General features: G+C 36.4%; 1 protein-coding gene across 2 annotated transcripts in view; it reads left to right on the top strand.

Moving 5' to 3' along the window:
* The window catches only part of PDE1A (phosphodiesterase 1A), a 223123-nt gene that overhangs the window by 163559 nt on the left and 34213 nt on the right, over positions 1–25351 (top strand). For both annotated transcript variants that reach the window (XM_075710144.1, XM_075710145.1), the window contains exons 4-9: positions 13099–13281; positions 13742–13808; positions 14773–14889; positions 16316–16456; positions 21161–21261; positions 23795–23920. In XM_075710144.1, the coding sequence (XP_075566259.1) occupies positions 13099–13281; positions 13742–13808; positions 14773–14889; positions 16316–16456; positions 21161–21261; positions 23795–23920 (735 nt within the window). The remainder of the gene's footprint in view (positions 1–13098; positions 13282–13741; positions 13809–14772; positions 14890–16315; positions 16457–21160; positions 21262–23794; positions 23921–25351) is intronic.

The following is a 25351-nucleotide window of genomic DNA, read 5'->3' as shown; positions in this document are numbered from 1 at the left end:
CTCCCCCTATCTGCCTTGCAAATCTGCATTTTTGGTACTGTGCTTAAAGTACTGCTCTAACTTCTTCCTGCTTCTTTTCCTTTGATGTGTGTGATTCACACACCAAACCTTGCCAGTCAGGAATTTGGAGCATCTACTACTGGGCAATAAAAAGCCTACCCATTTGAAAACAGAAGAATGAAAACAATAGCAAATAAAGCTGGTACCGATGGCCCATTTTTCAGAGATTATATTACAGACTAGGTTGGCAGGATCACTTATACTGGCGTCCTGCTCTTAGAGTGCATGCATGTCCAGTTCTGTAAAAAGATGACCTGAGCAGCCTCTCAGCCACAATACAGTTCTTAGGGACACTTTCAGATGTTTTACTAGCGATCCCAAGTTAAATACAAAACTTGAAAAGCGTTAGGGATCTCAGTGACTTCAAAAGCGCTCATGTGTCAGGAAGATGTTGACAGATTCAGTTAAATTAAGCTTAATTGAGGAGACTTGGGCAAACCATCTTGTGTCGCTTCCAAGGGACCTGGGCTTTGTGAGAAATTGAATGAATTTAAATCAAGTGTTTTTAAATACTGGTAGTTAATATACCACTGTGGATATATTTATATCAATTTCGCTGACTGACTTAAGCCAATCAAGCTTCTTTTACATTGAATCAAGGGTTGATTTGTGGATTTACCTTAGTTTACATTGATATTTGTAGTTTAATTGGTACAGGTCCTTAGGGAGAAAGGTAAAAGAAATGATGAACGAACTTCCCTTTGGGCTCATATTACCACAACAGAGGCGTAAAATTTCATTTTTCAGCAATTGTCCAAAACTTAAATCTTGGCACATCTCACATGATCAGGAATCTTTGGAAGACTGCGGTCCTCTCTTCCCTGTGTTACAGGATATTGTGTCGCCACCAGTGGTCAGAGCTTAAGCATGTATTTTGTATTAATAACCATGGGAGCTGTGTCGAAGCTGCAGAGGGGACAAGGACATAAACCACTGATTGATGAATCCTTCTGTGCATCTCCCAACCACTGTGGTTAAACGGGTATAGTATTCATAGCTCTTTCTCAGTAGTAGCATTGGGACTATGAAAATAATGTGAGATGTACTTAGTTTCTAAACTGAGGCCTCAGTGGAAATGAATAGTATCGTTACAATGAGAAATCCAGTCTTTCTGGCTCTGTTTGGGAGCATTGAGACAAGGAACACACATTTCATACACAGAGAAAAGTGGTGCACCTGAAAATACATAGGTTTTGGCAGCAACAGGTGCATTATTTTTACTGTAAGCAAATATTTAAATAAGCTAATTGCTCTCATAGAACTTAAGAGCAGTCTTATTGAACTGCCTAAATGAAATTAAACATATATAATTTTATAGGGGTTTGGAAGATTTTCATAGTCCTTGGGCTATTTTCTTAATCCTAGGGGCATTATGACCTCATAACGGTGACTACTTATTTTCAAAAATTCTACTTCTGTACATGGATAAACTTTTTCCTCTTCCCAAGCTTGATGCACAACAATGTTTGTTTATTACATCCAATATTTTGCAGAACAATCTGATTTTTCACTGTGCTAAGTCAGAAAGGAAATCCAACAAATCTGAGACAGGTATCTTGCTTTGTTCTAGTTTATTGAATACTTCTCCAATGCAACCTCAAAGTGAGTTTGTAAACCTATCAAATTTTGCTAGCATTCCTTATATAAATATGCACTAAGCATATGGGTTATGCATATCTTTACATACCTATAGCTATATTTCTGAAATACATGTTTGTAGACATATAAAACAAATTTTCTGACCCATGTTACTTATGCTAGAAGTAATAGTTAAAAATGAAATTACTTTAATGAAACCTACTTTTCAACTTTTATTCTCTTATTTTTAGTGTTTTGCATTTTGTACCCCATATTCTTCATTTTGGTTTATAGTGTTTATTTTATTTTTAATTTCTCTTCCTTTGCCTAATGCAGTCTCGATGAAATTCAGACTCAGGGTGATGCATTTTTTGACATGGTGGGCTTTGTGTTAAATTTATGCTAAGAATATAGGCTGAGCCTCCACTTCTTAGTCAGAAAATATTATGTGTAGTGCTGTTTTGAATTTTGACACTTCCCCATTAAAAACAATTTGTAAATTAAGATATTTATTGTGTGGCAGAGAGAAGCTGTAGTCTGCACTGGTACTTTCATAGTAAACTCTTTTGCATGGCAAACTGCAAAGATAATCACATTTTAAACAGCGTGACCAGTATTCGGTAGTCTAAATCTGCACTAAAACATTTAACACACAAAGAAGGTCTCTCCAGCTTCTGGGAAGCTAATTCTTAAGGAACAGAAGCAGTGTATCAATGAGTCAAATGGCAATGGAGGCTGGAATTAGCTTGTGTGGTTACATTTGTCCTCGTTCCCACCAAAGAATACAGGTTCTTTGTCCTGCACAGAGCTACCACTGTCGGGAGTCTGGAACTGAGTTAACTGAACCCATTAGTAGACTAGAAATAATAGTTCAGATCATAAGCAGAATGGCCCATTCCTGCTGAGCCTGAACATGCACTTTTATACATCACAAAGTTCAAATGACTTCAGTAAGTTTCTTACATATGAATTGCTGTATGGATAAAAGAAAAGTAATTGCTATAGTATAGAGCAATAACAATTAATACACTGAGTAAAGCAGTGAGAAAACCATCTGAGTACAGATTACTTTTATTAACTAAGTCCCAGAAGGAAGTTGCGTGCTTTACAGGATATAATAGTTCCTGAGACTTGGCTTATGGGATAGAAAATTTAATGATGCCTGGTTCTACAAGGTACAAAGTATTGCAGGCTTAGGACCAAAGAGTTTCTGCAACTCACATGAAAATATCCATGCTTTCTATTTTAAGCTCATGCTTGAGCCCTGGATTTTGTCCTGATGAATTTACTGACCCATTGCTTACATATTTAAGCAGAGGAGGACCTCAGCTTCAACCAGCCACCTAAAACTGAATCCTGTCTGTGGTGTTCTCTTCTTCTCCACCGTTCTGGGAGACAGACTTCAATATCAGCTGAGAGAAAGCCCTCTTAAATATCTCTACAGTCAGATTAGGAATAGCCACTAACAGAGAGTTGGTTAGGAGCATCCTTCTAACTCATCTTTCTGTTATGATGTACATCCTATTAAACAGCATAATAAAATTGTCCCGCCAGTGGTCCCACACCTATTGCAGAAGGACCTTCTGCAATTCTTCACAGGCACAGAGATGAAAAAAGCAAAAAGAAGAATCAAAACTAAGGTCAATAAAGAGATCCAAGTACGAGGTATCTCACAGAGCATGTTCAATAATGTAGCCAAGGATCAAGGAAGAGCCTGGCCTGTTCCACAGCTCTGGGGAACCATTTGCGCTATTTAAAAATTAAATCTCAGGCATTAGTCTAGCAAAATCACTTTTCTCTTTACAAGCCTGAGCTTTTTCAGTGACCGGTTGCAATTTCTTACAAGAGGAGACACACATTTTTTTCCTGTATATTGTTACTTCATTTGAGTTGATTGGAAAGCCTGTATCATTCTATAAAGTTGTGTGTGCAAATAGAAGTGCACGCAAATGTGTAAGCTGACAGCACCTTGAGTCTTTATGTACAGTGCAACAGTCAGCTGGAAATGGGCTGTGGAATTCAAACCCTTTAGCAGAGTATGAAGTATTTTTCTCAGGTCCCCTTACTTTCCTTTTGTCTGCTCCTCTGTTGCTCTATGCTATAGCCTTTTATCTGAGACAAAGGTAGCATATTTTAAAAGTGGGTACACATACTCATATTCATACATGCTCTTTCTAAAACTATATGCAGTTGGGTTGGGGAAAAGGCAGAGAAATAACAGGTTTTATTTAAGGAGTTCTGAGAGTAGACTCCTTAGAAACAGGGATAGGCGGTAGGGACAACCTTCCAAAATTACAAAAAATTGTTCTGGGGCAATGACTGTCATTATCCCATATAAAAGGTTCCGAGCTGATGGAAAGTTGGAAAGCACAGAGAAATCAGACACACATAAGTGCTGCTTTCCTAGGAGCTTAATTATCTGTGGCCCCATGTCAATTAATAAGCTTGTTTAACAAGCCCTTTTTAGGACTGCTGCATCTCTCAGTGCTGAATAATTATAAGCTGCACTAAACACTTCCTTGAAAGAGATCTAGTGCTTTGGTAGCGGAAGTGAAGGTTCACTGTCAGCTGAAAATAATCAGTGAAACTCACAGTTGCAGCCCCTCAGCGTATCTCCTCTGTGGAAGAAGTACAAACTTACTCAATAGGTGTTACAAATAATTCTGACAAATCTTGCAGAATTTTCTCCATTAGTACTTGCCACTTGGCTCAAGGTAGTGGAAGAAGGATATTTAGACTCAAACAGGAAATAAACACAGCCTGATAATTCAGTCATGACAGCTGTTCCGTTCCTTGTAAACACAGCTCTTTATTCATGCTAACTGAGAAGAAAATAAGTCAAATAAAATCTAGATGGAAATTACAAGATTAAAAAAATATATACATATTCCAAAGCCAAATAAAACAAAAAATTTAAACTTCTTGTGGAGAACAGTTTTAAGTTGTTCTGGATAAAATCAGAACATTTTATTCCAATTATGGTCTTGTTACATTTTTTAAATGCCTTAATATTTTAGAAAATATACTTGATTTCAGGAGGATATTTTTCTGTGCAGTTTCAGTTCCATACACGGTTTTTAGTTTGTTTTAGGTTGTGTAATGACCTTTTAAAAGGCTTTAATCTCTTGACAACTTTTGACTTAGAAGAGGCTGTGTTTCAGTAATGTATGAAGTAGATCTGTTGTAGATGATTCTATAGCTGGCAATTGCTTTGAGCATCTTTGATTCAATGAGACAAAATAACAAATACAGGTTATTGCTACATTCATGAAGCGAAAGGAAATCTCATTAAGGGTAAGTGGCCTTCTAACATACGTTTGCATGAGAGCTCTGGAAATAGTGAAGGTATTTTAATGATATTATAATGGTAAACACAGTGCTTGAGAAAAAGCTCTTACTTAAAAAAAAAAGTACATATTCTGATATGTATAATGTTAGCTAAAAAGGAGGTCATTAAACCCAAACTTTGTGACTGCTGTTGTAATAAACACCTTGGACCATACTGAATTTCCAGTGCACTACTTCAGTAATGCACCAAATATTTCTGTGGTTTCTGGACTTAAAGCAGGGACAAACTTATCTTCAAATTGTGGACAAAAAGGAAATAGTTTAAACGGTGATCATGTCACTTGCAAGAGAAAGAGTTTCATCATTGCATCTCACCAAATGTCTGTGAGACCCTTAAAGTGTGCCACAGAAGTATTTGTGACAGGAACGTGCATGTGTATACCTTTGTCTCATGGAGACTAAGGAAGAAGAAAGGAGCAAATGCTTGACTAGGTGCTGGTGCTCAGAGCTGTGTGTCGTGGAAGTGCGATAGAGCTTAGCAACAGCCCAACAACTAAATTAAATTTTCCCGTTTCCAGGAGATCCCGAGGTGAAGAATGGTCAGCATAGCCTGTTCTTGGGCAGCTTTCAGTATGCAGTTTTGGTTATGTTTGCAAGCTGGAGAAAACTGTTCCCTGCTGTTTTCAAGTTTTTCAGTACTGCAGCAGAAGCCAAGTCTGTGGCAGCTGCTCCATCTTAGGCTAGTAATTAATATCTCAAAAAATAATGAACTTGGATTCTTATTTGATACCCCTGTGCTTTCTTTCACTCTTTTCTATCCATCAATATAAGTTTAGCGACTTCTCTGTATTTTAAATGAGAACAAAAGTCAGTGAAGTCCCCATCGTTTATGTTTCTCGTATTTCATTTTCACGAGCCTTATTTTAATATCAGTGTGGCAAGGCTCTAAGCTAGCACTACATCAGCTGCTGCTGAGCATCTCACAGCAAGAGTCTGTTGCTTGACATTACAGGACCATTTGCATTCCATTCCCACCCAGCACATAGCATACAACATCTAGCTGACTTAGTGAGTCACGTAGTTTCACTGACTATAAGGCTCTGGCTGTGGAAGAAATTGTGCTAATTCAGACACCGTTATCCATTCAGGGTAACCAGCAGAGATGGTCACACTGGCAAATCTCTTTGCAGGTGGAAGTGTTGAGAAAGTTAAATTCTCTTACATCAAAGAGGTGTAGATATTTGTTAAAATTTTGAAAAGCATATATTCACAATCTCTCTACCTGAAAAGACAGATTAATTTGTTTATTTATACATGAAGGTAACTAAGTGTTTCATTCACAGGATAGTGGGGCATTTGGTCAATGATGTAATTTATTTTGAAGGATCTAGATAATATTTCTCCTCAAAATTAGCTTTTTTGAAAAAATCTGTGAATATTAAAGAAAACAATCCACCTAAAGATACAAGGATAAAACAAGTGGAATGGGATGCCCTATTTGGTAATTACTTGCCAGATGAAAAATATGATCTATATGATTCCTCTCTGAGCTGACTTAGTTGAGGAGAGATGGGAAATGTCAATTATTTAAGCATGAAGTTAAATTGTAATCTTGAATATTCAGTCAAGTTTGCTAGGAGTGTGTATTGCTGTCCTCTGTAGCCAACCCATGGTTAAATGTACTTTGCCTGAAGTTGCTTTGTCAGCAACAAATGTACCATTTGAAGAAAATCATTCAGTTCATCTATTAAGGGAATCTACAAATGATACTTCTGTAAAAGCTGCTATTGAGAAAAAGCTTAATGTGTTGAGATTAATGCAGATATCCCACCCTATAAAAGCTTAAAATAAGCCTTTAAAATCTAAGCCGAAGGTTTTTTTCTGAGAGGGAAGCTTACAACAGCATCAAAGTTATATGAAAAAAATACACTTAAAATCAATGAAAATCTGTTAAATTCTGACTAAAACTCTTCAGTTCAGTTAGGATATTTAATAAATCGCCTGCATCCCTTTTCTGAAGTTATTGAATTTTTCTGTCTCAAAGTTACTGCTGTTAATTTATGAGTCATGCCCTGAGATAGTGCCTGCCCTATAGAGCTTCCAGAATACCACATTAAAGCAATTGAATTAAAAAAAGGAAAATACATTAGCTCACAGCTGTACTCCTGAGAAATGATGTTTTTTAATCATGAATATCCTGACCTGAATCTTAAGATTGTTCGTGGTCTTTGGTATGTACGTCTGTATTTCTGAATAGGCAGTACATATCAATAAGTGAATGTTTCCAGTAACAATGGTCCTTACTCCATTACTTACCTGCTGTTGTAATAACTGTATTTCATCCAGAGTCTTTGCCAATTATTGTAATTAATTGGTAGTTCTTAATATGAGGACAATGCTGCTGAGAATGTGCTAAATTTTAAGAGTACAACATGTTGGTAAATTCATCATTTCCTTTAGAAAGACCTTTATGTACTAAAAATGCACCTGAATCATTTATGCAATTTGTTTATTGTCAGTGGGAGTCAAGAGAATCTTTTAGTGGATGTTAGTGGAAATTCTAGTGGACTATAGACGATGCAGATATTGATTGAATATATTGATTCATGCTCATTCAGGAAGATAGTGAGACACTACAACACAAATAATTGATAAAAATGTGAATTGGCTAATTCTTTGCCTTCTGCATTCTAGACCTAGAAGAGGACTTTGATCGGTTCACTCTTAAGGGGTTGATCATTATCTTGATTAATTCACTAAACGGTGAAGAGCTAATACCTCCTCCTCAATCTCTCCTCTGGAAATCTTTCACCGTCTCTGTTAGGCAGCATGACTGATGAGCACTGATGGATTTTTTTCCCCATAGCCATTATCTAATTTTTTTTTTTTTTTCATTTTCTTTTCTTTCTTCTCCTCCATAGTACATCTGATATATTCCTAAGGGAAAAGGAATATACTTCTCACTAGCCCATTACTATATTGAAAATTCTGATTAAATGAAAAGAGCGCTAGAAATTATCACTACTTGAATTTTGAAAAATTATTCTTGGCAAAAAACACAGCAGTGTGACAAGATGATCAGGTTATTAGTTACTATGACTGCAGCATTAATTGATTGCTAAGCTGAAATGCCATGGGCCATATCTTACCTATTCTCATAGCTGTCAATGGGAGTTCCGCTCATGGAACAAACAGAATTAAATAACCCAAGCCTTTCCCCTCTCCTTCCCATGCATATCTCTTCCTCATATTCCATCTACTTAATAGGCTAATGATATATGAGCAAAATAAGTGTATGTAACCCTGAAATTCTGACTTTGTGTTGGAAAAAAGTACTTTCTGTGGCACCCTAGAGCTTTTTTGTTTTGTTTATTAGCATTTTTAGGTGTTGCTTAGCTTTAGGGAAGAAAAAAATAAAGTGTGTGCCTTGGTATATTAACATTTATTTAATTCAAAATTCAACTAGGATATTGGAATTCATGCCTCCCAGTTGAATGGGATTGATCTCAGATGAATTTTACTTTAAAGCTGACTTTGTGGAACAACTATGTAGCTTTAAAATTGTGAGTAAATGCCTGCCATCTCTGATCTTCAGTGTGGTTAATTTGGAGGATGAGGCTATGGATCTTGCAGTCACTCCACTCCAAATATTTTCTAAGCCAGAGGTTCTAGCCTTGTGTTTGACAGCTATGGTCACTTGTTATTTTGCTCATTAATTTATCTAATGGCATTTTTGAACCTATGTGAAAGTTTACATACTGTGAAATGTTGGAAAATTATATTACAATTTACAAATTACATTTTACAGTTTAAAATTGCAAATTATATTGCAAAATCTTGCAAAAATCCCTGTAATATTGGCAGAAAGTTCAGTGGTTTGACTATATTTGTCTTTGTTTTGACCCTGTCTTCTGACACTATTTCACCTTTCCCCCTTTTTTTTTTATTTAAAGGCATCCTGAATAATCACCTATAATAATAATTTACCTATTCACTTGTGATTTATAAAGTGGCAAGTTAGAGCAAGAAGTCTACATAACAGTAGAATTACAGAATGCAGAATTTATAAATATATTTTCCTTTTATCTGGGCAATAATAACTTTCATTAGGCAAAACCCAAACACCAATAACTTCCTATTGATTCACTGATTTTACTGAAGCTTTTGAAAGTTGTCAGTTCTAAGCAGATATAAATTAAAATAGAAGTAATACAAACACTCAGGAATAAAAACATTCTGAATATACACTTCGGACTGTTATGGTTTTTCCCAGTAATTATAAAAAATGGTGGATTGTAGAATTTATTCGAAGAGTTGATGATGTTATAATGCTCAGTGATTGCATCAGAGTGACGTTATAATACGCCTGCTCAGAGAGTCCATCTTTGTTGTGGTTTAAGTTCTAAGCAACAGAAGTAGTAACAGCAAGAAGGACAGGCACTTAGGGGCTCTGTGATTTACTTCATACATTCCCTGCAGTGATGTACATCAGTAGACTAGGGGCCAGCAAACAAGCTGCAAAATGATTCGACGTGAAAAGAACAAGATCCATGTAAAAAAAGGTGGTGGCAGCCAATCAAAAACTGGTTCTCGTTGGGTGAAAAAGGAAATTTCAGCTATTACTGTAATGTAAGTAAGTGCTGAAGTACTGTTAGTACTTCTGGTTAATGTGTACAAGTTTTGATACTTCTGCTGAAGATTCTTTTTGTTACATTTAGTAAAATTTATATATCTGTGCATTTTGTAAATAGTAACTGAAGTTCCTGATAAAAACAGTTTGATGTTTTTATGTCTCAATGTATAAATTTGCTTTATTTGGGTTATTTTAAAGAAGTGTTTTCACAATCAGCAAGTAAAAGGTGAACAATTACATGTATTTCACAGCATCCACAATATTGTGTATGGATACATGTATATGCACACCCATGGAAATATAGTGCAAATACTATGTTTTATAATCAAGGTATAAATAGATGAATAAAAGTTGATTAAAGTTACAAACTATGAAATTAGTTGAATATTGAATTCTAAGAATTTGTGATAATTAAGCATAGTTTGTATGGTGCAATATATAGCCTAATTTATTTCCCTTCCTAAATAAAATTACCATAAAATTATATATCCATCTAACCGTCCATTTATTCAGATATGTAGACCCATATATGAGCTGTGTCCCTGTAATTACAGAAGAATGGCAATCATCAGTGAATTTATTCAAAGGCCATTTCTAGCAAAGCAGATGCCGTTAGTAATTTTCCCCAATATAAATCTTAGTCTTCAAAAGGTCAGGAAAGTGTAGAAAATAGACAGTTATGAGATGAATAACTAGCCGTTGTTTCCTCTCCTTAAGTGTTGTTTCAGTTAGGCTTCTGAAAGGAACTGATTCTTTTTGAGAAGTTACTAAGGTTATGTGTTGAGGGATCTGTAAGAGCTTGTACTCACAAAGGATTGTGCTTACAATGTGATTTTATGTTGCAGTTGCTTTCCTGGTTATTTAGGTAGGAACCAGAGACACTGAAACTCTCTCTCTCCCATAGCATGTTGTTCAGTCACCTCTCACCAGAGAGCAGTGGTCTCATGAAAATTACTGGTTAAATAAACACTTTTCAAATACTGTTTTCTCTGTTCTTTCTTCATAAAGTAACTCCTATTACTATCATTTACCAACTGAATAGTCCTCCTATTTTAGAGATGAATGGTTAAAAAGATTAGAGAAACTTGCAGTGTGTCTTGCTAGCCTTAATTTGTACTCCAGCGGTTCATATCTGCAGAGCTCAGGACTTGGTCCCAAATTCAGATCTGCATCAGGCTATAGCAGACTGATGTAGAGCTCTGCTTCGTGCTGCACAGGTGATGTGGAATATGTGAAAAGCCTAATGCCCATGGTCCTTTTATTGCTGGAATAATTTCATCTCATTTGAGTAACAGTTGGAATAGTTACAAAAATATGGTTTAGGGATTATAAGATTTATTCCTGATTATACTACGAATACATCAAATGTCAAATATTCCTCAGAAATATAAATTTACTGATCTCTCCAGGGATATTTAATAACAGTGTTAGACTAGTAGGGATTTAAGTGGACTATAGCATAGTTTTTAATTTAGGGAATAAAATCAATTTATAGCCGTTGACCTATGGCCAGTCTCAGCCTTGGTTCAGTTTTGCAAGATAATTTGCCCAAATCCTTTCCTCTACATAAGTCCTACTCCTCCAAAATAAATTACTGACTTTGGGCTTGTGTCCCACTCTCAGAAAATCTCATCGTTCTTGTCCATTCTGCTGCTCTTGCACTCTGTGTTAAAGAGCCTTCCTAGTCTGATAATTCTGTCTCCCTAAAAACCAGGAACATTCCTGCTGTTCTTTCAGTAAACTGTTGTTGTTGGGGGTATTTTATGGATTTTTTTTTTATTAAGCCCCAGTTGAAAAGTCTCACAAAATATGCTGCCAGCCATATGAGCTGCTGAAACTGAGAACAGGGCAGATGAGCACAAATATACTATGCTCACTCTTCACAAATAATTTATATGACACTTCTGCATCATGCTTTCTCCTAGGCATCTTCCTGTAATCCCTCAGGTAGTATTAGATTTACATTGGGATTCCTTTGAACTCTACTGTATTCAGGCTTTTCTTCATCATCCATGTTGCTGCTCCATTCCTCCATGCCAGAGAAGACCTTGGTCAGGCAAAGTTTTGAAAATGTTGAAGAAGAGAAACAGAGAAAGCAGAATATGTGAAAGAGCCACTGAATAAATATGAGGAGAGAGTGCACAAATAAGGTGAAGAATCAACAGTTATGCTAAGAGTAGAAAGAAAAGACAGTGGCAGAGGTGACAGCATGAACATGGAAAAGGAAGAGATAATTTTCCTCTCCCAAATACCCGTCTGTAAATGCTGTTAGCTGAATTTCCACTGAATATATTTCCCAGGAATCGTGCTCACTCAGGAGAAGAGAGCCAAGTTTTAACTTGACAAGTGGATTGTCTGATAAGAAAATCACACTCAAAAATACTTTGTCCGTCATTGCTTTGTGTCCAGTTCATGCAATCTTAAGCAGTTTCAGATCGACATCACCAGAGAAATAGATTTCTGTAATCAAATAATGCTTGCAATTCAATTGGTACCGCTTTTAATAAAACATTTTAAAAGGGTGGCATGCTTTACATATGTTCAGGTCATCCTAACTCTGGGGTTTCTTGCATAACTGCATGAAGGAAAACTTGTTATCTGACTAAATAAGCGATTTGGTTCTTGGAAGACCCCAGCAGGCTGAGTGTTATAGACAAATAACAGCAAGAAAAATGTTGTGTTCCTACATCTGGTAGGTTTATAGAAGTGTAGAATTGAACGTAAGTGTTGAGTCTGTTTTAAGAGAACATTTAATTACATGTTTCTTCTAAATAAAGTGATGTCCTCCAATTCAGTTCTGTTGAAGTATCTTTTTAATACTTTTTCTATTTTGCAAGAGGTATGCATAGCTTCTCTAACTTTTTGAACAACTGAGAACTGTGAAAGCTGGCTTGTAATCCAATCTTGTATAATATCTTTACTGCTGTGATTTTGTTACCCTGCCTTCAATAGGAATACAGATCTCCACACAGAAGGAATTAATTCTCTTTAGTACTTTTATGGCACTGGAATAATACGATGAACATGTATATGGGGTGTTCATTGAAATGCATTCTCCATAGCATTGCTATGTAATGCAATTTACTTTGCATGTAAGTATCAAAATATTTTTTGTACCATTTTGGAGGACAGATCAGATGGACCGCTGGTGTTCTCACTTACAGCAGCAACCCCTCTTTCTATAGGTGCTTTTAGACCTCTCCTCAGGATTTTGTAACTCGTTGATTACACTTCAATCCACCAAAGCTGTGACATCTTTTTAGAAAAATCTTCACTTGCCTTTACTTGAATGTCTTCCATTTGAGTATCTTTTACCTTCTGGAAGGTGAGCAGAAAGAGAGAGGGAAGATACCTGCTGTGTCCAGCTTTCCAGTGGCCTCGGTATGTCCACCAGAGAAGACATTTAGTGATGTGCTGAGTCAGTTCTACAGATGACCTCTGCTCCTGTTAAATTAAGTTTTGTTAGCTGTTCACCTGTCCATACTCCTTTTGCTTCAGTCTGCCATCTTCTCAGTTACCTGTTATTAATTTTTTTGTAGGAAGCTTTTGGACACTGAGGATGAGCTCTCTGACATCCAGTCGGATTCGGTCCCGCTGGAAGTGCGGGACTGGTTAGCTTCTACATTCACAAGGGAAATGGGAATAGTGAAGAGGAGACCTGAAGAAAAGCCCAAATTCCGAAGCATTGTGCATGCTGTACAGGCTGGGATTTTTGTAGAAAGGTGAGAGCTTTGTTTTCTTATTATAGGAAGTACTGCATTTAACCACAGTATCTGTCGGTGAAGATCCTGGAAGTGGTGGGATGAACCTGAAGCAAATCTTTGAGCCAGGTTTTTAGGTTTCAATTTCTGCAATCTCTGTATTTTTCTCTACAGAAATCCCAATGAAACTTCTAAATTTTTACTGAAACTTCCTGAACTTTGAAAAATTCTGGGAGTGAACTTTATAGCTTGGAAACTTCTATATGACAATGTACTAAAGACTGCACTAATATAAGAGAGTAATACAGCAGCAAAGGAGTTTTTCTTATAAGTTCATAAAAAGACTTATGTCATCTTTGGGATCAGACCCTTAAACAGCTTAGTGTTATTTCACAAACTGTGAAAGATTAATTAAAAAGATAAATTTTCCCAGTACTTTTTAAAGGACTACTATTACTTAATATTTTATTTGTTCTTTTAGGATGTACCGAAGAACTTCTAGCATGGTTGGTTTGGCTTACCCAGCAGAAGTGATAGTAACATTTAAGGTGAAATAAGTTTAATCATTGTGGAACTTGAATGTATTTGTACTTACTTTTAGTGTCTTTTAGAGTGAAATGAATGTATTTTTCTACTGAACATACCCTAGCCATATTTAGTACTACAGAACTGAGCACGCAGAACAGAGAAGTTAATAGTTAAAAATTCACAAACAGCATATGATTCTGCTTACTCTTTCACTGATTAGTTGTGATTTCATTTAGATGTTATTAGAGCAATAGGATGAAATTTGTATAGAAATTTTTATAGAAATGTGAGACATGGTTTTATCAGCTCCCAGTGGTATGGTAATCAGTGTCTCAGACAGCAGAATTTGTTTCCTTTTTAGGAAAGAAAAAGGAGAAGTAGTATTGGGATAGAGCTAACAAAAGAAGCTGCAGCTTATGGAACAACTACAGTATTTGCTGTGAATTTAAGGCATTACTGTAGTTCATCCAAAAGGTGATCTTTTATAGTAGTAAAGTTCCTATGGCTATGTATGCAATTAAAAAATGGTATTTCTTGAGAATGTAGTGCCTCACCTTTTCCCCTGAAAGTCAAGCACAGTTATATTATTCTCACATTGCTCTATGGCTATAGTGTTAATGACGTTGCATAATAGCCTATTCAAAGGATGGGTATTCACATTAGCTCCATGAAGTTCTATAGACAATTTGTAAGCAGAAAGTTAAATTTGAAAGATTAAGGCCTTTGATTCGAAGCATGCAAAATTGCATAGGTCATACGACAAGTATTTTGTTTATAACTGGCACAACTATTTCATCATTAATATTGAAATAGTGATGAATATGTTATCTATGGTAGGAGTTTGAAAGAGTTGGACAATACAAAACGACCAGACTCTCCCCCTTTCCCCCCAAAAAACCCAAAATATCTTTTCCAGTGATTAACTGGAAACCTACTTAAACAAATGGAAACTTTATGTTCTTTTTCTTTTCCCCTCATCTACAGGATGTTGATAAATGGTCTTTTGACGTATTTGCCCTAAATGAAGCAAGTGGAGAGCACAGTCTGAAATTTATGATGTATGAGCTGTTTACCCGATATGACCTTTTGAGCCGTTTCAAGGTCAGAAACTAGCCACAAATAAAAATATGTATGCAAAAATAAGTATGTCAAATTTAAAGTACAGGAAAACTAGAATATGTTTGAAATGGTATTTTATTGTACAATGCAGTGCAGAATTTCAAAGAATATGGCAAATTGAACATTGTAATATGCCAATAGTTCTACCACATGGAACTTCACCCAGAGCATGCAAATTTTTCTGCAACCCAAAAAATGGAAAGCTATGTACACCTATGTCAAGTCAGTTTGGGATGGGATGTTGCTAGTGAGCAGCTAAATGTGGTAAACCTTAGATAGATAGATTATATATACAGCCTATTTGCTCAGCAGTACGGAATCAGTGTCCCAGCTTCATGGAACAAAGATTCCTAATAAGGCAGAAAACTGTAGTTAGTCCCAAGTACTTTTTCATGGTCTAGATCATAGTATGTTGCCCAACACTGTGCAGGGGTTTCAGCTGAACCTTCCTCTCCTACCCAACTGGGGGTATATATAAAGAGAAGGCTGCTTTTCTGTGGTGTTTGCAGGGTGTTGCAATACAATATGGAGTACTTATAACCAACTTTGAAAGGCTGAGCTAAAAAAATGGATCAAAGTGCCAAATTAATCATTATAATAATAGTGAATGAAAGTTTCATTACAATTTCAAAATCTCTGCACTGCAAAACACCATGCTCCATTTGAAGAGGCTGCTTCACCCTGAAGTTGGTTTGAGGATTTTAATTTTAACTGGTAACCCAGACTCAGCTTTTCCCATCAAGCTTTTCCCTTCAAACTCTGGGTGCTTGAAGTCAGAGCCACACCAGGGCTATCATTAGCAACACAGTCAGAAAGTACACAATGTTACTGGCTCAGTGGGCTTAAGCCCACTCTCAGTCCCACTGTTTACCTTGCAGAGCTTTTAAATAAAGAAAAAAGTCTTAAGGAAAATGTCATGTCATTATATGGGAGAAAAATTGGACTAGATAGTGCCTGTACTTCATACATTGCCTGGAGAAAGAGAAGGAACGGAAGGCACACTATCAGATTCAAGGAAACCTTGTCTCAGGCAAGGTAAAACTGGTGAAGAAAAAGAGATCATCCTATTGTTAAACTGCTATCTGTCATGCCTTTATTAGATGAGCTATCTATGCATTCCTGGTACAGACAGACAGATATTGAAAACTATTTCGTTGATAGCTCTGCAGTCTCTTGTACACTAGCCATATGCTCTGTGTGGTGTATGTAGAGGGATGTAACATCTACAAGAATTGGGTGAAGATTTCCTGATGCTTGTAAGATATTAGATCTTTACATTTTAAATTTTACTTCTGCTGATTCATAACTAAAGTCTATGGTATATTTATTTGTGGTTTATTTATTGCACTATTAACTTTGCAGCTATTGCAGGAAAAAAACATTTATTTTAATTTTTGCTTCCCCCCAGATCCCTGTTCCCAATCTTATTTCATTTGCTGAAGCTCTTGAGGTTGGTTACAGCAAATACAAAAATCCGTATCACAATTTGGTCCATGCAGCTGATGTTACTCAAACTGTGCATTACATAATGATTCACACTGGTATCATGGTAAGAAATACTGCAAAATTCAATTTACTTCTTTCTCAGCCTCTGCTGTTTTGGATACACGTGTACTTTTGTCTTTTCTTAAGGAGAAAGCTCCCTGGAAGATTGTGCAGAGATAAATTCAAAACTACCATTCAGGCTGTGAACTTTATGTCATTTTAACAGTTCTTCCAGGCTGGAACTCTGCTGATGTGGAGGAAAAAAAGAGAAAAAAGTCCTCCTTAAATCCTTTTTGCTTTTCATTGCCTGGGCTTGGGCATTATATATCATACTAAAAAAGATACATTTGCAGGAGTGGGCAGGTGAGAATTTTTCGCTTCCTCATCAGAGCCTGGGAGGTGTGATCAGGCAAGGAAGCTTTAGTATCTGCTGAGGTCCTGGCCATTGAAAGATACACTGAATCAGTGCAGGCTTACTCAAATACTCTGCAGCTGCTTTTTCTTTTAGTTTATAACCTTATTTAGGACTTCTCTTGTATACTGTATGTGCCTATAGTAGGCAAGAGATTGCATTTGCCTGGCACTATTGCAATATCCCAGTACTTTTTAGTATTTGCTTTGGGAACTGAAGTGAATCTGCAAGCATTTTTAATCTAAACACTTACCTTTGTTTTAATACCAGCAGTGGGAGTCTCCTCACTGTCAGTTTGCTAGACAAAAGTAAATACTGACTGAAAGAAAATGGACATTTCTGTCAGTGGCCTTTTGATGATTTGTCTTCACTATGAATGCGCTTCCTTCAAAAAAAAAAAAAAAAAAAAAGGGTGGGAAGTGATAGTGTCTGATTTCTGGTTTTAGGGCTGACTCTAAAAGTTTATGCTCCAATATATGCATAATAAATGACAGTTGTTGACTTAAGCCTTTTCTCACTGGAAGCTTTGCCTTTGGCTTCAGGGGAGGAAAAAACAAGTACCAAGGCACTACAGTGTTTAATGCTACTGTTTGAAAGAAGTGTTTTGCTTCTAAGCATCAAGTTTTTAAAGCTACATTTTAACACAACTTGCGGAGTGAAGCCTGGAGTCTTTCCTTTTCTCATTGAGAGGTTTTCTTGAGAAAGGATTTCCATACCAGAGTGAAGAATAGGCTAAACAGCTCTTGCCAAGATAACTCCAAACCTAAGTTGTTGTATAAGATGTTCACCTATCAAAATAATAAAAGAAAAAGCTTGAGATTTGATCATGGTTCCTATCCTACCCCTGTCTTCTACTGTAAGATCAACTGCAAGCATTAAGTGATGTGAGACATGTCTTTGTTGCAGGTGTACATCTGGATCAGCAACTTACAGGGAGGAAAATCCCTCTGTTGTATTATACGTTATAAACATACCTTTGGCCTGTTGTAAATGTGCCCCTCCGCCCTTCAAAAAAGACAGTAGCATCCGTATTTTCTTTGTGATGCCAGGACAAGGTTCCAACTTCCAGAGCTATCCTAGTCAATTTGGGATGTTTAGCCATTGATTAAACAACTTTGCAACACACTTCAGGTATCTCTGAACACTGAATGAAGGAACCCATTTCATATTTGAGTATCTGTTATTCCACCAGGTGCCCATGAGAATGAGAAAGGCCTCTCCAGTTCAAGTTTTACGATATTAGCATCTTAACCTTGTAAATGCACTTTGATGTGATTTAGACAACTATTCTCGGAAAAGCTTATACTTTATTTCTGTTACCTTGCTGTAAAACCTCATTAATGTTGCAATGCTGCTAGAAAATATTCCTATAAAATTAGGCCAGGTTTTAAATATTCACATTTGAATTGCTGAATTTTGATATTGGAAAGTTCTTGGAAAGATGTCTAACTAGGACGACACTTAGTCAAGAGTGCCTTCAAACAGATGTAGCTTGCCAGGCAGAAGGAACGTTTATAGAAATCAGTGTTTGAAAGAAGGCCTAGCGATTTTGCAGCTTGTGAAGTATTTCTGTCCCAGAAGTAATTTGCAGTTTGAGAATGCATCAGTATCATGCAAATGTTCTGTTTAACTTGGGTTTTTTTCCTGTTGCCTGGTTAACCCTACAGAACCTTACTCAATAACAATTTGCAGTTTGCTTCTCAAGCGAATAGTTTTCAGAGTATGCCCATTGTAATGCCTCTTTTAACTCTGCTGTAGCTTCTAACAAATACCTGGATTGCAGTCAATTTGATGCAATTCTGTATCAAATTCCTGTGTGTTTTTTGCAGATTGGCATGCAATTTGAAGTCTTTTGTTTTCATTGTATCTTAAGGAACTGATACCGACTCCCAAATCTTGCAAGGAATTGCTGTCTTCCTTGTTCACTTCTGAAAGACATGATGAAGCAAATGTTTCAAAAAGATGGGTTTTAGAAAATTATTTTCATGATTCCTGTTGTTGAGGTCATACATTTTTTATCTTTTATAGGGACCTGGAAAACAGCCATATTTCAGCATTTGCCAAAAAATTTGGCTGGTCAGAGTTTATGCTTCTCCACAAACCTTTAGAGAGATACAGTGAAGAATAACACATATTCAGGGTCACATTTAAAGAAATAAAATTATCATTGTATTTCCCAAAGTTACTGTCTAGCTTAAGAAACAAGATCCAGCCACCTGAGATCAATGTGTCAGAAAGTTAGATATCACAGATGGCACACAATCTATTAACCTTCCCAAGAGATTAAATCCCAGATGATACAACTGAAATCTATAACTCAAGCTTGCATTTATGAAGTGTTCATCTTTATAAAGATTTAAGAATCCAAGTCCCAGGGAATACATCTTGTAAAGAACTTTTGAGTCATCGATCATCTTCCCACCATCCCTTTTCTCCTCCCACGTACCTGTATTGCTCAAACTAAAGGAAAAAATGTCTTTACTGTCAATAAGTGCATTGTGAGACTCCTTTTCTTACTCATTTTTAAATCCATCATTGTTTAAGAAAATAGTTTGAAGCAGAGCTCATGAAAAGTTGAAATGTATCTGTTTACTTATAAGCAATTTATAATACTGGAAAACATCTCTCAATAGAAGAGATCTTTTCCAATAGGTGTTTCACCTGCATGGCATAGTATCTTCCAGGAGGGAAGCAGGTTCCAGCTCTTAGCAGTCTTGCAGACCTCCAGATACCTGCTTTTCCCTCTCCCTTTGAGAAAAACACTTGTTAACTGTCTCTCTGAGAGCTTTCTCCTGCTTCCTTAGAAATTCTTTAGTTAAAGTAGTTCTTTGATTCTCTGATTTGAATGCTGCTCTGAATTTTGACTGTACAGCTACAGCGTACTTGCTGTCATATAGTACCAGATGAAGTCTCTGTAGCCCATAGATATTGTTTGTAAGGAATGCTCTTCTACTTATAAGTGCATTGTCCAGCAACTATTTCGGTTACTAAAAAAGCTGATCTTTGAAAAGGCATCTTAAATAAAAGTTTTATGTTTAGCTTTAGTTACTAATAATTTCTGGGTTTCTATTCCATTTGGTATGTTGAAAACACTGTGAAAGCCAGGACTGGTCATGGCCTGGTTTCTTGTGACACACAATACGATGAAGGTCATAGTTTCCGTTTTTAGAACCGCTTACAGTACATTCTCATTCCTCTGTTGTGACCTTTTTTAATCTATACTGCTTCACCAACAGCCAGGACTTGTTGTTCCTCAGCAGTCTTATTTTTTTGCTGCATGACCTATTTCATTATTCTCGCATTACTTATGAATCTTGACTGTTTCCTTTCTTCTTCTTTGAAAGAAGTACTACTATTGGCAGCTTATACTACTTCTGGCAGCTTATACATCTTACATCCATTCATACACATGTATGTGCATATATGGGTGCATAAGGATGAGATCATTCTTCGATCCTTTAGTACAGAAGCTTTACTTCTACACTAAAAAAATCTGAAATATGTGTGGAAATGCTTGACTGGCATTTGACTTAATCAGTCCTATGACTGCGGGGGTTAATTATCATATGATTTTTCTGCCCCCATTTTTAGATAGAGTAAATTTTCTCCTCAAGCATGATTTATCATTCAAGAAATAGAACTTGAAAGATAAAATAACAGAGATTATTTTACAAACCGAATGATACAGAACAGCGTCAGTTAGCAAGATGTATAAAAGTGCACAAAACTCTAGGGTCTGTATTATTTTGTATACATGACCTGTATTACCTTTTGTTCTGTGTAACTGTATACTAGCCTTATGGACCCTTTTTTTGCATTAGTACAAAGTATGATAAAATTTAGAACAGAAAAATCTCCCATGGGCCTAATTTTAGTGCTATGTACACCGGTAAAATATAGTTAATGCTGATGTTGTACCTAGAATTTATTATGAACTGTATATATTGTTCACTAAAAGACAAATTATAACCTTAACCTCATATCAAGTTTTTAGACGAATATACCACAATTTGGCAAGTGCCATGTGTGGGCTAGCAGATTAGATACTTCCTACTCAAACCAGCTACAAAGTATACCATGTAATTATCCTAATAACTTCTTATACTTTTGGCTGCCTATATTTACTTTGCTAGTGACCATAAGGACATTAAATTGGTCTTAGAGAAATCACAATAAATACAAGGAGTTATTTTACTGTATAATACTGAAGTGTTATGGATATATAGTTATCTGGAATAAGACAAAAATAAAGTTTATGTAAGTTGAAGTAATGCAAAACATTTCCAGTACCGTAGTGTTTAATCTGAATTAAGCTATTAGAGAAAATATGACTAAGATTTGGTTTTCGTTTACCAGCACTGGCTCACAGAACTGGAAATTTTAGCAATGATCTTTGCAGCTGCCGTCCATGATTATGAACATACTGGGACCACAAACAATTTTCATATTCAGACAAGGTAAGTGAAGTGGTCTCTTAAGTGTCATATCTGGAGTTTGCTGTTCATTGGTCTGAACTGTTTCATACCTCTTACTGATACAGCCAGGAAGTGGCCAGGTCATTCCTGATTTTACAAATTGCTTCCTTGACTGCTGTACCATTAATGGGACTGCTCACATGAACAAAGACAGTGTGGAAAAGTAAGGAGTTAGCTCCATGGTGTTTGAAATCATTACATCTTGGAGCTGATATGTCAAGAGAGATTTCAAAAAGATTCAGAACGGACTTGAAAACCCCTCACCCCTCTATTTGTTCACTTAAAATCTGACACTTTCGAACCAAAAATTTCTTCCACTGTGTCCCCAGAGAAAAAACACTTAATGTGTCCGCACTTACTTCAGGTCCTACATTTTGTTTCCAGTTGTGTATTGAACTTACAGGGTCCTAGTACAGAGAGAGAAACCTTCAAGTACAGCTTTTAGAAATACCTGCCACGAGTCCTCTCCTAGCATGTTTTGACAGCATCTGCAGTAGTTACAAAAAAGAAATCTAGAAAGAAATCCAGTTTGAAAGTCATGCAACTGCATTCTCATGCAGGCGCAGCATGTCATCCTAGCCTCTGGTCCAGAACAACAGCATATACCTCTCTCCCTTAAAATATTTTCAGCTTATCAAAGGAAAATCACTGACCAATCAATTACTGGGTAGTAAATGGTACACCTGATACTTAGCCTAGTACAAAGCATCTTACTGTTTTCTCAAACTAGGCTATACTTTGGTTTTATTATCCTCAGTTGAGGAGTGTGCTTTACTTGCGCTTAAAAAAAAATTCACGAAAGCATTCTGGTGTATTCTGAAAAAACAGCTCTGTGCTAGAAATACTACTACTTTGAACAGAATCATCCTCGCACTCACCTTATGGATAAAGTGCCCAATGGTGACATTTAAATTAAATCCAAAACATACTTATGCCCTGAGATGTGCCCTTAATAAAGAACAAATTTTGGATCTGCAGCTGAAATAAAGTCATAATTCTTTTCTTCCTCAGCATAGTCTGGCTAAAAATAAACTTGAGTTTGTTGTTCCAAGTTTATATTACTTTTCTATTTTTGTCCGTAATATTTGGCTCTGAAGTATTGCAAAAGTGGAAAATGAATTAAGTTGTTAACCTTTGAATTTTACTTGGGCATACCTGCAAACAGGTATTTGTTTTGTGATGGAGCTCATTCTTCCCTCCTAGTCAAACTTGGCCCTAATGTGGCATCCCAGGGCCATGATTCTAGGTTGCTTTTGCCTGAGAATAGCTAATTAAATGACTGTCACAGTCATAGCAAATCTTAGCACTGTTTAAAACTAGCCATAAGCAGCTATGTGGGTCAAAGTGTGCTTCATAAACATATGTGATTGGCAAATCACAGATTTTCTCATTATTTTAGTAGGATTATGGATGTAAACATATTTATTACTTAGGTAGGTTATGGTTTGTTCCCTCTAAATGAAGTTTCCAATCCTATTTTAATTTTTTAGATTCCTTGGTACCATACTGTACACCTGAGTGGTTACACTGAATATGTACTATTGCTCAACAGAACAAGAGGTTGAATTTACCTTATTAATGTCATAGTAAGCTGCACTGCTAAATCATCACACCCTTCTAGTACAGACTTTTCAGTTGACCAAATTAAAATACTCAGGAATACTTTTATCAGAACAGAAGTGTAGCAGAGAGGGGAGACATGGGGTTGCTTAGCAAGTCAGATCAGGTCTTGGGGAAATAAATTCCCCGAGAACTAATAAAGTTTGAAGCTAAGTATGGTAAATCCATATTGCATCAAAATTTGTGAAAATCTGTATGTGATTTTGGTATTGTAGGTTAGACTTTAATTAAGAGGGAAAAGATACTGTTGAAGGTGCTAATGTTATGGTAAGGGTCTGGCTTTAGGAAGCAGTTGAATGCAATCGAATTTCAGCTTAGCATCTCTTCTGTTCCTTTGTTATGAGGCTTAAGATTTGGCTGTTTTTCTAACAAAAGATGGCATCTGTTTAAAACATATGAAATGGAAGTTTTTTAGTATTTTATTATTTACAGCTCCTTCTGATTATGAGTGACATGGGCCAAAGCACATCTCTTTCAGAACAAGGGTAGTAACTTCTTAACAGCCACCTCTGTTAGTGAATGCATTGCATTTTAAATGGTTGTATCACCAAAGAGTACTCTTGAGTAGTGTAATTAGGCCATTTTTGTTGCTCTACAATTCTGTCTACAGTCAAGAAGCTCAAAGATCTCCTCACAAATTTTTGTTAGTTATATCATATAAATAAAACATTACACATTTAAAAATATGACTTTCCCACAAACAGTATACACAACGGTATAATGATAATTTTGAGTGCATTTAGGATGGAAACTTTATCAGTATTTGATACAGCAGGAACAAATGAACATAGCTTCATATATAGTCAATAGCCCTTATAGAGAGTATACAGTCCTACCTTCCCCAATGCCATCATTGGGATGCTATTGCAAATTCTGCTTTTTTTTTTAACACTAGGTCAGATGTTGCAATATTGTACAATGATCGTTCTGTTCTTGAAAATCATCATGTAAGTGCTGCTTATAGACTCATGCAAGAAGAAGAGATGAACATCCTGGCAAATTTAACCAAAGATGACTGGAGGTAAGACCTACTGTGACGTTCAAACTTAATTCCAGTATTTAGAACTAATCAAAACAACCAGGCCTTCCCTGTGGAGTCTATTTTAAGAGTTCAAATTACAGGAAGAAACTTTGGCACTGGAAGGAGTAATGGATATTTAGAGCTTAGGGAATGCTGCTGTGGTGTAAAGAAGTACTGTTTGGGAGACTCCATATAATTTTCCAAGTGCGGTTGTGCATTTATGAGGCACAGTGTTGGACTGTGTGGACAGTGTCTCAGGTGAGGTAGCTCTTCAGGAAAATCACAGTGCTGCCCCTCTTGAGCTAGGTTACCTTGTCTAACAGTGGTTAAAACCTCAGTGCAGGGTCACACTCTGCTGCCAGCTTGAGCACTACTGCCTCTGGGATTTCCACTGCGTAACATAGCACAGCATAGTCACATCTTGGTTAAGCATTAAAAAATGAATTATCTGGAGAATCCAAAAATAATAAAGGCCCGGAAGCACTACAGGAATCTCTTTTTTCTTCTTCTTAATTTTAGTGTAATTCCTGAAGAAAATTTGACCAGCTGCAAGAATAAGTATCATAATTGATGTCACAAAAGCTAAGACCTGTAAGACCAAAATGAACAAGTGTTAGAGATAAGACTTTCTCCATTATGAAAAAGGACGTTATCTTTGTATATCTTTGACCGCTACGTATAACACTTCCCTGTGCTTCTGTAAACATAGCTATTACTCAGAGGTCCTAAAAATAACTTTTAAATAGGTGGACTGTGAAGTCAGAGAGAGATGTTCTGCTTCCAGGAAAGTCTCCCACTGTGAATGATGCCACCATGAAAAACAAAGCTATACTCTTCTTTATTTATATTTTCACAAAACTATACATTTGTGAAGGAATATGTGAATGTCAGATCAAATTTTGGTGTGGTGTATATTTACAGATGAAGGTCTGTTTTACATGGTAGATTTACATGATTTTACTTATCTACATGATCAGAACACCCCTAAATAAAGCATTTATTGGATGTAAGTCTGCTGACCCTTTTGGTTTTCAGTTAATTATTTTTCTGTAGCTACTCCAAAACACTTCATATTAAAGTATTATTAATTTTTTATTTAATACAGAGTGAGAGGAAGCATACACTTTTTCATTCTCACAAAAGATTTCTTCTCAGAGAATACTCATTTGGATTTAGTTATCATAAGGTTTGTGTTGTAAATTTAGTTCTGGAGAAAGATCTCTGGAAGTAAATTGTAAACTATACACCTAGATTTTCATTGCCTGCATGAGTCAGCCTTGATCTGCTCGGAACTATTTCGGACCTGATAGTTTTGGGGCTGATAGGTCTCTGTTTCCCTATTTTTGCTTGTCCTAGCTATTGAGTACGCAGAAAGTTGTTGTGCCAGTAGACAGCCACAGAGGCTGGTATTCTGTCTTTTCAAACCATCAT

The sequence above is a fragment of the Pelecanus crispus genome, chromosome 5 (genome assembly GCF_030463565.1).
Source record: "Pelecanus crispus isolate bPelCri1 chromosome 5, bPelCri1.pri, whole genome shotgun sequence".
NCBI classification, from domain to species: domain Eukaryota; kingdom Metazoa; phylum Chordata; class Aves; order Pelecaniformes; family Pelecanidae; genus Pelecanus; species Pelecanus crispus.
Note: the sequence above shows the minus strand (reverse complement) of the source record. Positions and strands in the feature narration are given on the sequence as shown.